At 49.1% G+C, this 11,561-nt stretch overlaps 1 protein-coding gene across 5 annotated transcripts in view; it reads right to left on the reverse strand.

The window, feature by feature from the left end:
• Window positions 1-10,925, reverse strand: part of TCL1A (TCL1 family AKT coactivator A) — a 28,004-nt gene extending 17,079 nt beyond the window's left edge. For 4 of the 5 annotated variants that reach the window (XM_045060483.1, XR_006599968.1, XR_006599967.1 and 1 more), the window contains exons 1-3: window positions 10,753-10,925; window positions 8,393-8,563; window positions 7,916-7,976 (exon numbers count right to left, since the gene is read on the reverse strand). In XM_045060483.1, the coding sequence (XP_044916418.1) occupies window positions 7,920-7,976; window positions 8,393-8,563; window positions 10,753-10,872 (348 nt within the window). In that variant the 5' untranslated portion in view covers window positions 10,873-10,925 and the 3' untranslated portion in view covers window positions 7,916-7,919. Of the gene's footprint in view, window positions 1-5,631; window positions 7,695-7,915; window positions 7,977-8,392; window positions 8,564-10,752 lie in introns of those variants that run through there. The other variant, XM_045060482.1, reaches the window with a different exon arrangement.
• Between the last annotated feature and the right edge of the window lie 636 nt (window positions 10,926-11,561).

Raw genomic sequence — 11,561 nt, forward strand, 5'->3', positions numbered from 1 at the left:
CATTTGGTTATGGCAGCCTGAGCAGATTACAGATAGGAATTCTCTGCATATTGATCTACAGACTCAACACAATCTCTATCAAAATCTCCCCTGACTTCATTGCAGAAATTGACAAACTGATCTTGAAATTCATATGGAAGTTCCAGGGACCCAGAATAACAAAAACAATCTTGAAAACGATTGGAGGACTCATACTTCTCAATTTCAAAATTTATCACAAAGATAGAGCAAGCAAGGCAATGCAGTACTGACATAAGGACAGACATAAAAACAGATTGTGTATATGTACACACACACACACACACACACACACACACACACACACACACATACATCAATGGAACAGAATTGAGAATCCAGAAATTAACCCTTACTTTTATAGTCAATTGATTTTTGACAAGCGTGTTAAGACAGTTCAATGGGGGAAAAATAGTCTTTTCAACAAATGACACTGAGGCAACTAGCTATACACATGGATCCCTACCTCACACTATACATAAAAATTAACTCAAAATGGACCATATACTTTAATGTAAGAATTTAAGCCATAAAACTTTTAGAAGAAAATGTAGACTAAACCTTCATGACCTTGAGTTAGGCAAAGCTTTCTTAGATATAATATTAAAAACACAAGTAATAAAAGAAAAAATAAGTTAGAATTCATCAAAATTAAGAAGTTTTGTGCTTTTAAGGAGACCATCAAACAAGTGGCAAGACAATGTGCAGGTTAGGAGAAAATATTTGTAAATGACATTTGATAAGGGAGTTGAATCCAAATATATAGAGAAGTCTTTCACCTCAGTAATAAAAATGAAAATAACCCCATTTAAAAAATAGCAATAAACAAGTGATGGAGATGTAATATACAGCATGGTAACTACAGTTAATAATACTGTATTGTATATTTGAAAGTTGCTAAGGAAGTAATCTTTAAAGTTCTCATCACAGGGGCGCCTGGGTGGCTCAGTCGGGTAAGCGTCCGACTTCGGCTCAGGTCGTGATCTCCGCGGTCCGTGAGTTCGAGCCCCGCGTCGGGCTCTATGCTGACAGCTCAGAGACTGGAGCCTGTTTCAGATTCTGTGTCTCCCTCTCTCTGACCCTCCCCCGTTCATGCTCTGTCTCTCTCTGTCTCAAAAATAAACATTAAATAAATAAATAAATAAATAAATAAATAAATAAATAAATAAAATAAAGTTCTCATCACAGAAAAATTTCATAACTATATGGTGATGGATATTAACTAGGCTTACTGTGGTGATCACCTGGCAATACATACAAATATTGGATCATTAGGTCGTACACCTGAAATTAATACACTGTACATCAATTATACCTCGATCTTAAAAAAACACGCAATGGATCTTAACAGGCATTTCTCCAAAGAAGATACGCAAATGGCCAATAAGCACATGAAAATGTATGAACATCATCAGCCGTCAGGAAAACGCAAATCAACACCACAATGAGATACCATTTTACGCCAACTAGATGACTAGAATCAGAAAGCCACATCCGAAGTGTTGACAAGGGTGTGGGGAAATAGGAACTCGCATACACTGCTGGTGGGGACGTGCAGCCACCGTGGAAAACAGTCTGGCAATTCCTCAAAAAGTCAAAAACAAGTTACCGTATGACCCAGCAATTCCACTCCCAGGTATATAACCAAGAGAAATAAAAACATATGTCCACACAAAAACTTATATGTGAAAACCTGTAGCAGCATTATTTATAAGAGGCAAAAAGTGCAAATAACCCAAATGTCCATGAATTTATAAAATGTGGAGTAGTCACATGATGGAACAGTATTTGGTCATAAAAAGGAATGAAATACTGAAACTTGCTAGAACATGTGTGACCTTTGAAAATATGATGCTAAAGAATCCAGTCACAGAAGACCGCATAGTGTAGGATTCCATTTATATGAAATTTCCAAAATAGGTGAATCTATAGGGCAGAAATGAGATCAGCGATTGTCTGGTGCTGAGAAGTTTGGGGGTATCACGGAGTCCATGCTAGTGGCTGTGCAGTGTCTTTCTGAGGTAATGAAAAGGTTCTAAAATTGGTTGCGGTGATGGTTGTATAGCTATGTGAATATGGAAAAAACAACTGAATTATACACTTTGAATATGTGAATTGTATGGGATGTCAATTACATTTAAATAAAACTGCTATATATCTGGCTACAAATTTTAAAAAGGATATAAACACCCAATTGAAATAGCTAGAAAACGGGAGAAGGAGAACAAAGGGGTACAGAAATAAAGAATGAAATATAAAAACAGACACCAGTGAGATAGAAAACAAACAAAAAAGAATGAATGAATCAGAAAGTTGGTTCTCTGGGAAACAGACAAACCTAATTTTACTAAGTGGGATAACACACAGAAAAGACAAAATAGGAAAAGACAAGAGGCAGTAATCCCCCAGAGAGAATATTAAAAGTCCTGAGACTAATTTGAATAGCTGTGAAGATAAAATATAAAACCTAGGTGAAATTGGTGCTTTCCCAGGAAAATTTACTTAACTTAACTCCAGTAGAGAGAGAGAGAGAGAGAGAGAGAGAGAGAGAGAGAGAGAGAGAGAGAGGACTTAGGCCAATTTTCACAGAAGAAATAGAAAACTGTACAAGTGCTCCTTCTAAAAAGGCACCAGGCGTGAATGGGTTCTACCAAGCTTAAAAAAAAGTCTAATGTAACTTATGCTATAATAGGATATAACACGAGAAAAGTCTCCAAATTATTTTTATAAAGTGAATATAACTTAGATGCCAAAACGTGACACAGAGAAGGGGGGTAGAGAAAAATTCTAGACCTCTTTTGCTATGATGCAAAAATGTTAAATATCAGCAAAGAGATCCACCAGCACATGAACACATTCTACATCATGACCAAGTGGGGTTCATTCCAGCAATGCAAGGAAGAGTCAATAACCTAATATTAACACGATATCATTAGAGTGTAAGAAAAGTATCATAGGATCATCTCCTTAGAAATGAAAAAGGCGTGTAACAAAACTCAATACCCATTCAAGTTAAAATTCTACAAAAGGAACTGAAAGACACTTCTTTAACATGCTAAAATACAAACATCCAAGCTCCTAAGCCAGGATCATACTTAATGGGGAAAACTCTAGACGCTGTCCTGATAAAATGAAGAAAATAAAAGAATGCCTAGTATCTCCGTTACTTACCATAGCGCTGGCGGTATTAGACAAGGGAAGACAGTTATGACCATAGAATTAGAGAGAAAGAGGAGATAATAACTCTATTTGTAGATACTATCATTATATATCTGGAATACCCAAAAAGTAAATTAAAACTACTATAAATAATGAGATAATTTAGTAATACAGAAGACTATAAAACTGGCTTACAGGAAACGATAGCTCATGATATACATACTTGCGTACTCACACAACCCTTCGGGCAACATCCTGTTAAAGATGACGAAAGGAAAGACATTGTTATAATAACAAAAAGAATCAATAAAATGCCTGAGAATAGCTCCCACGAGAATGTGCGAAACCCTCATGATTAAAACTATAAAGCATTCCCGAAAGACAATGTAGACTCAAATAAAAGGCAAGACAATAATCTTGGATAGGATGACTACGCATCATAAACATGCCAAAGGTAGAGAGAGGACGGGTTCAGAAGGGGACACCAGGATGGATGGGAGGACACCGGAGCCCGCAGATCAATCATAAACCACCACTCAGAGTGGGGTCACCTGGCACTGCGCACTTCCTGATCTGTTGCAACGAGCACCAATCGTGGCACCACCTCTATGGAGGATCCGTGCCCAAAGAATTCAACCAGAGTCTCAGCAAGTCTGGGATGCCATCGACCAAATCCAGAAAGTCTTACAGGACAATCTACCTGCTCTGTTCTAAAGAAGGAAGAGGGCTGTTACAGATTACAGGACATTTGAGACACATCAGCCACGTGCTGTCTGCATCTTGAATTATACGACCTGTTGGAAGCCGTCTGAGATCATGGAGGACATTTGAAAACAGACTGGGTAGGAGAAGATATTAAGGAATTACAGTTGGGTTTTGTTAGGTGGGATAACGGTATGCTGGCTATCAGGAATAAAAGTCTTGTCTGTGAGGATATGTAATAAAATGCTTGTGGGTGAGATGATCAGCTCTTTAAAATACTTAAGAAAAAAAAAAAAACCCAATCTTGTGTGAGGGAGAAAAGAAAGGAGATCGGCCTGGCATCGAAAACTGTGGAAGCTGCAAGCTGCCATCAGATGCCGACACACCTCTGTGCCCGGGGTTCATCTCTGTTAGCTTCTGGAATATTGTTCCTTTGCCGGCACCCTCCCCGTCCTGCCTCATCAATCGGTCCCCTTCTACTGAACCTTTCCTTCAGTGCACACGCCTAGGCTCCTGGGCTCCAGCTTAACACACCCTCGGAGCTACCTTCTCCAAGACCCCCCAGCAGAGCTCATAGCAAGGTCAACCCTCCTCCCCTCCCCTTTCCTCCACACCCACCCCACAGGGCAATACCCCTGTCACAGCACTGAAACTTTCCCTGATGTCACCATCAGACTCCATGTGGCCAAATCCAATGGTCACTCTACTTAGCCCCAAGCAGCGGGTTCTGCAGACTCCTTTTTTTTTTTAAGCTTATTTATTTAGAGCAGGGGGTGGGGGGCAGAGAGAGAATCCCAAGCAGGCTCTGCACTGTCGGCGCAGAGCCCGATAAGGGACTCCAACTCACGAACCACGAGATCGTGACCTGAGCGGAAATCGAGAGTTGGAAACTTCACCGACTGAGCCACCCAGGAGCCCCCTGTAGACTCCTTCTTGAAACACATTCTCCTCCCGCTGCCACAGGCACCGCCACATCTCCGTAAGTGAGCCCAGTCAGGCCCCGGCTTTAATGGTCATTTGTATATTTTTAATGACTCCTCAATTTATGCTGTTAGTCCCGAGTAAGCTCTAGATCCGGGCAACAACTCCAGCTGGAGGTATCCCAGACATCTCAAACTCAGCACGGCTAAGACAGCACTCCTGGTCTCTCTCCCTTTGCCCTAGCCACATCTCCGGGCCACATCTGCACCTCAAGTGGTAGCACCACGGTCCACTCAGCTGTTTCAGCCAAAGCTCGAAGTCACTCTTGCTGTGGAAACCTGCAATTCTGCGCCGTGTTTACGGTTAACGCACTGGGGCCACTTATTCTTATAAAACAGCATCTCTTTTAACGAGAAGCAACCCTCTTGCCATTTCTAATGGCCACAGAAAATGAAACCTGCACGGGACTCGCCATTTCCTCTCCCTGGAACTCTCTTCCCTGGCTTAAGAGCCTAGCTCACTCTTGTCTTCAAGGTCCAATCTTAGAGGCCACCCCCAGAGATGGCCATCTCTTCACCATCTGACCCAACTCACCGTCAGGTTATCCTACTCTATTTTCTTTGTAGGACTGGGCACAGCCCGAGCTTCTCGTCCGTCTTTTTCTGGAATGAGCAGTGCATGAGAGCGGGGCCTTCGTCCTGTTCACGGCTGTATCTGTAGCACCCGGCAGAGTTCACAGGGCTGGGCACACTTTTCAGAAACAAAAGGATTTTGAGCAAGAACTGTCAGTCCGCTTGGGCCATTGTAACAAAATACCAGAGACTGGGTGGCTTCAGTAACAGACGTTTATTTCTCAAGGTTCTGTAGGCTGGGACGTCCAACACGGAGGTGCTGGCAGATTCCTTGTCTATTGAGAACCTTCTTCCCGGCTGGCAGACTGCTGTCTTCTCACCGTGTCCTCACTTGGCCTTTCCTTGGCGCGCGTGCACGGAGAGAGCTCTTTCTCGGTCCTCCTCTTCTTAGAAGGGCACCAATTCCATCCTGGGGCGACACCTTCAGGACCTCATCTTACCCTAACTGCCTCCCAAAGGCCCCATCTCTGAATACACACATTGGAGGTTAAGGCATCGACATGAATCTGGGCGACGGAGGGAGGCGCAAACATTCAACCCCAGATGAGACCTTTCCTCCTCCTGGGCCTGCTCCTAAAAGTGAGACAACCGGCTGATCTCCGACGCTCCTCCTGTCCTGATATCCTGATGCCCTGTCCCTACCGACCAGAGTCTTGTCTAGTAATAGCTCTAATACACCAAGCTCTCACATCACCAAGCACCGTGCAGGGCAACGGGGTTAAAATCACAAGAGACAGAGACCCTGTGGGCTGGGCTGTGAGCATGGAGCATGAGAGGCAGGGAGGGGACTGTGGCTGAGGCCTGGGTGGCCGGGCACAGTTATAGGCAGGGAGGAGGGTCCCCTACTGGCACCGGAGGTACACATGTAAGGACAGAGCCTGGTGAGTGCCAGAGCCAGGTGGGGGGGGGGGGGGAGATGACTGGCCAGGGCACCAGACAGAGGGGTCTTGAACACCAACAAAGACCTTCTGGGGTCACTTACTCCAACGGTTCTCAAAGCGGGCCTCCGAGAACACTGGGGTTTTGAGCAATTGGAGTATATGCCAATCAATCGTTCAACCCAGCCTTGTCACCAACGTAAAAGAAACACACTAAATTCATGAGTCTTCTTTCCCTTCCAAAACCTACTTGGTGACTGCCTGTTCTCGCTTCTCTCCCCTAGAATCGAGGTGAAGGGATAGGAGCTGGGTCAGCACCGAGGCAGATGAACTGTTTCACACGTAATCCACATTCCAAAGTGTTCACACGACATACGACTTCATGACATCCCAGGTGTGTGCACACCATTAAAAAGGGGCAACTTCAAGCTCCGTCCTTGGACAGATGGGCAGCCTGAGGGCCCGTCCACGGCGCTCGCTTGCTTGGCCTCCTGTTATATCACGAGATGTGGATTGCTGACATCCTGGGTGCACATCTGGGCTCCTCTCAGGCCGGCCTTCCTGGGAACCGCACCTCAGCCTGCTTGGGCTGGGAGGGGGGGGGCTTCTGGCTTCTGTAGCACGGTCACAGGCACCACGTGAGACAGCTGGTCCAGGGGCCCCACGGCCTGGCCCGGGCTCAAGTGAGTCGGCCCCACTCCCTGGCAGCCAGAGGCACACGGAGCTGAGGGAACAGAGTGAGAAGCAGCCCGGGGTACGCAGCCCCACGACACTAGTTACCGAGAACGGCAGAATGAAGAGAGAGGCCAAAACCCACCAGGAGAAAGCCAGAGGGCAGGACAGCCGGGGCACGTGGACGGGGCCTCAGGCAGGCTCGTCTCCTGCCTCTCATTCTCTCCCGGGCCGGGGAGGGGGGTGGGGGGCACAGAACAGAACACACAGGGCTGGCACACGAGGGTGAGCGCAAGCACGAACGTCCCCACTGCAGGCCTGCAGCACTTGGGGACAGGAGGAGACAGGAGCCGTGGGGCCTGGACCAAGAGAAGGACGAGAGAAGACACAGTCAAAGGCAAAGGGCAGGACCTGATAGAGTTGAGGGGCGGGCCGGAGGTGGGGTGGAGGGAGGTTTGGGGAGGGGGCAGAGGCAGAGCCGGCAGGGGCAGGTCTGGACTGGGAGCCTGGAGGCGAGCGCGGGTCCCAGGAGCTGAAGCCTCGCAGGGGCAGACTCTGACCACAGCGAGCGGCCCGGCGACGGAACGCCTGGATTTGGAACCTGGCTCTGGGACCTAAGAAGTTACTGTACTTCCTCGAAGCTCATTCTGGTGACCTATCGAGTCAAACGATCCCCGGCGCAGCTGGCGTGATAATCCACAATGCCCGTAACCTGTGAGGCGCGGTATAGATGTGCAGTTAAGGGGGCTGCCCCAAAATTATTAGTCTCCGAGGTGGCAGAGGGGAGAGCCTCCCCCACCCCCACCCCCGAGACCCTCGGAGGGCAGTACGGTCGGGGTGGAAGTCAGCACTGCCTTCGTGGTGAAAAGGCTGCTCCTTCTCCCCGACCTGGTCCCTCCAGACTAACAGGTCTCACGCCCCAAAGGTACTTACCTCGTCACTCATACTCCGGGTCCGGCAGCTGCTCAAGGAGCATCTCCTCCGTGCCACTGAACTGCATGAGAGAAGGGGACCAATGGCCAGAGCCCTGGGCATCCTTTCATCCTTCTCTTCCTGGCTCCGGGCCTCCTGGTAGTTTGGAGCGGGAGGCGGGAACCTGCTGGGGGGCGAGGGATCCTAGGAGCCCCTCCTCCCCCCAGCCTTCACCCCCTGACTGCCCTCCGGAGAGGCTCCCCGACCCCCTGCAGCTGAGGGGGCTTCTGTGGGACCTCAGCGGGTGGCCCCAGCCATTCATCTTCTTCTAACATCTCTCTCATCCAGTCCTTTAAAATGCTGCAGCCGTAAGCTCCTGCCCTTGTTATTTTTAGTTTTTGGTGCAGAGCCGGAGGGAGCGGAGGCCAGACGTGGGGGGAGGGGGCGCAGGGCCACCCAAGGCCACCCGGTGGTCCCCGGGAGAAGGGACACACTTGCCTCGATGTGGTACACGATGCGCCAGAAACTGGAGTCTGAGCCTCGGTATCGTCTTCCAGGGTAGAGCTGCCACATGGAGGGCACCAGGCCGGGGGCTAGCAGGCCGGGGCACACAGCCTCCCCCAGGAGCACATCTTCCTGCCGCATGAGTACTTGGAGGCTACTCTCCATCTGAAGAGGAGGGAAGGCCCGGCACACCTTCAGGGCCCAGGCTCCCGGGCCCACAGATGACCAGAGTCCTTCCTGCCACCCTCGCAGCCTCGCCGGCATCTGAACTGCCTGTGACCGCTGTTCCCTTGAGCCACGCATGCTCCTCTCGCGGACTCTGGCCAGGCCAGGACGACCAGCGGTCACGTGTGTCTGGACACCGAGACAGGGCCACACAACAAACTGAGAGTTTGTCCTTGAACTTCCTTAGTTCAGCTGCTCTGGGATTTTCTTTGTTTTTTGTTTTTTGTTTTTTAATTTTGTCATAGAGCTCCTTTTATTTTTTATTAATATTTATTGATGGGGGGGGGCGGTTAGTGACACAGAGAGAGAGACAGAGAGAGGCAGAGGGAGAAGAGAGAATCCCAAGCAGAATCCGTGTTGTCAGCACAGAGCCCGACACGGGGCTCCAACTCACAAACAGTAAGATAATGACCTGAGCGGAAATCGAGAGACAAATATCCCCGGACCCCACAATCAGGTGATAGACCACTTTTCCCCACCTCCACCACTGCCCATCTATTGCAATAAATCTAACTTGCTGTCTGGTTAATCATGTGCCCCACAACCAGATCCCCGGACGACAGCCAGGGTGTGCATCTAAAACGCCACTCCCCTGCTGGATGCCCTCCAGTGGCTTCTCATCGTAGGCAGAAGCACCTGAAACCTTCACTCTCTGGGCCCCTGCCTCCCCCCTCTCCCATGTTGCCCCTCACCCTCCACCCTGTTCCAGCCACAAAGGCCTCCTCGCTATTTCGGGGACATGCCACATTCCCAGTAATCTCTTGTATCTGTTGTCCTCTGCCTGGAACATTCTCTGCTAGATCGACACAGGGCTCCTACTCTTTCTTTCAGATAGCTCTCTGCACAAATGTTACGTCTAGAGGGACAAATTTCAGGGAAATCCAACTCTCTGAAATACACACGAGGCAGGCAGGCCTAAAACTGTGGTTTGCAAAGGTTTCAACTAAAATGACAGGCAAACGAGAATGAATACTCTTGCGGGGTCTTGCCTGAAGACCCACACCACTAGTTAACTGCCTCTCATCCGACACAACTTACCACCAGCCTCAATTACTTCCTTGTCCTTCACCCCAGCCCAGTGTCAGCTTCACAAGTAGTAGGATTTTATCACATTCACTGCAAACCCTCAACAGTCTAGAATCGTGCTTGGCATATAAACCAGGCCCTTATGCTTATTCAATGACTCTCTCTCCAGAGTGGAAATATTTTTAACAATTTTCCATCTATGAAATAAATTAGAATTGTTAAGACATAATTCAGATCATCCTGCAAGATGTAAGTGGAAATCACCATTCTTGCTGTGTTAGTATAGAGTTTTCTGTATCCTTCAACCACTTTTAGTTTCCTTCTTCATCTTTTTCTTATTGATTTAAGTAAATCTTTACATATTAAGAATGCTCTCAATTACACGGAAGCAAACCCTGCCCCACGGTTTGCTAGTGGGTTATGCTTCATGCAGAACTTACAATGATTATGTGAAAAACTCTGGTTTGTGGTTTGGGCGGTATGTTTAAGAAGATCTTCCCCAAGCAGAGGCTGAAAAAAAAAAAGGATATTCTACAAATACCTGACTTCAAAAAAAGTAAATATTTAAATTGATTTTTTAAAGGACACATAGGTGTCTATTCATGTCCTCTGCCCATTTCTTCACTGGATTATTAGTTTTTCGGGTGTTGAGTTTGGTAAGTTCTATATATTCATAAAAATTTTTTTTTAATTTTTTTATGTTTATTTTTGAGAGAGAGAGAGAGAGAGAGAGAGAGCACAAGCAGAGGAGGGGCAGAGAGAGAGGGGGACGCAGAATCCAAAGCAGGCTCCAGGCTCTGAGCTGTCAACACAAGGTCCGATGTGGGGCTCCAACTCACAAACCGTCAGATCATGACCTGAGCCCAAGTCTGACACTTAAGCGACTGAGCCACCCAGGTGCCCCCCCAAATTTTTTAAAATAAAAGTACATATAGGTACATTAAAAAAAAAGGCAAAAAACTAAATAAATGCCACTACAGAGGAGGCAGGAAACACCCCAAACTCCAAGGCAGGCCCCCCACGTGGCCGAGCGCACTCCGCAGAGAAACCCGCGTGGACGCGGCCGCCCACGCCCAGCCCCGCCGGCCCCAGGGAGGCTGTACCTCGATGATTATGGGCAGCCAGGTACGCTGGTTCTCGTCCACGTACACAGACCTTTCCCAGATCCACAGGTGGTCCGGGTGCAAGGCCGAGCGCGCCCTGAAGAACGGGAGCTCGCCCATGGCTCCCAGGGCGTCCTAGGCGTCTCTGGAACCCACTCGCTGGCGCGCGGGACGCTGGCCCGTCGCTTTATAGCGGGGGCGGCGCGCGGGCGCCCCCCAGCGGCGGGGCGGGAGGAGGGCGGGGGCGGGCTGCGCGGAGCAGGCCGCGAAGCGGAGAGGAGGGCGAGGCAGCGTGGGCGGGGCGCGAGGCGGGATGGGCGGGGCGACTGGCAGGAAATGCTCCGGAGCTGGCCCTGCGCCCTGGGACCCTGGCACCCTCTAGGAGTGCAGACCCAGCTCGGTGGACGCCGGGCTTTCTCCAGGCCCCCAGCCAGCCAGCCCCCACTCCCCACTGCTGGGGAGGCACCCCTGCCTGTGGCCTTTGGCCTTTTCTCTGTCAGGAGGTGCCGGCGTCCTCCGCTCCCCGGGACGCCCAGACCCTACTGTCCGAGTCGGGCTCTGTGTGTGGCTGGTCAAGTCATACTCAGACGGAGACGCCAGGCCTCTGCTGGGAACTCACAGTCGACGCCAGGCAACCCAGAGCCAGGACCCCCTCCACATCTTCTGGGATCAGAACAGACCCATGGCAGCCAGAACCAGGCCTGGACTTTCCCAGGTTCACGGCATCACCTTCAGCCTGTGGATGGGGTGTCGGAATCAATTGCCTTGGCCAAGTGCAACTCTTGAAGCCCCGGTCCCCCTCCCACGGA

Source organism: Felis catus, chromosome B3 (assembly GCF_018350175.1).
Source record: "Felis catus isolate Fca126 chromosome B3, F.catus_Fca126_mat1.0, whole genome shotgun sequence".
Taxonomy (NCBI): domain Eukaryota; kingdom Metazoa; phylum Chordata; class Mammalia; order Carnivora; family Felidae; genus Felis; species Felis catus.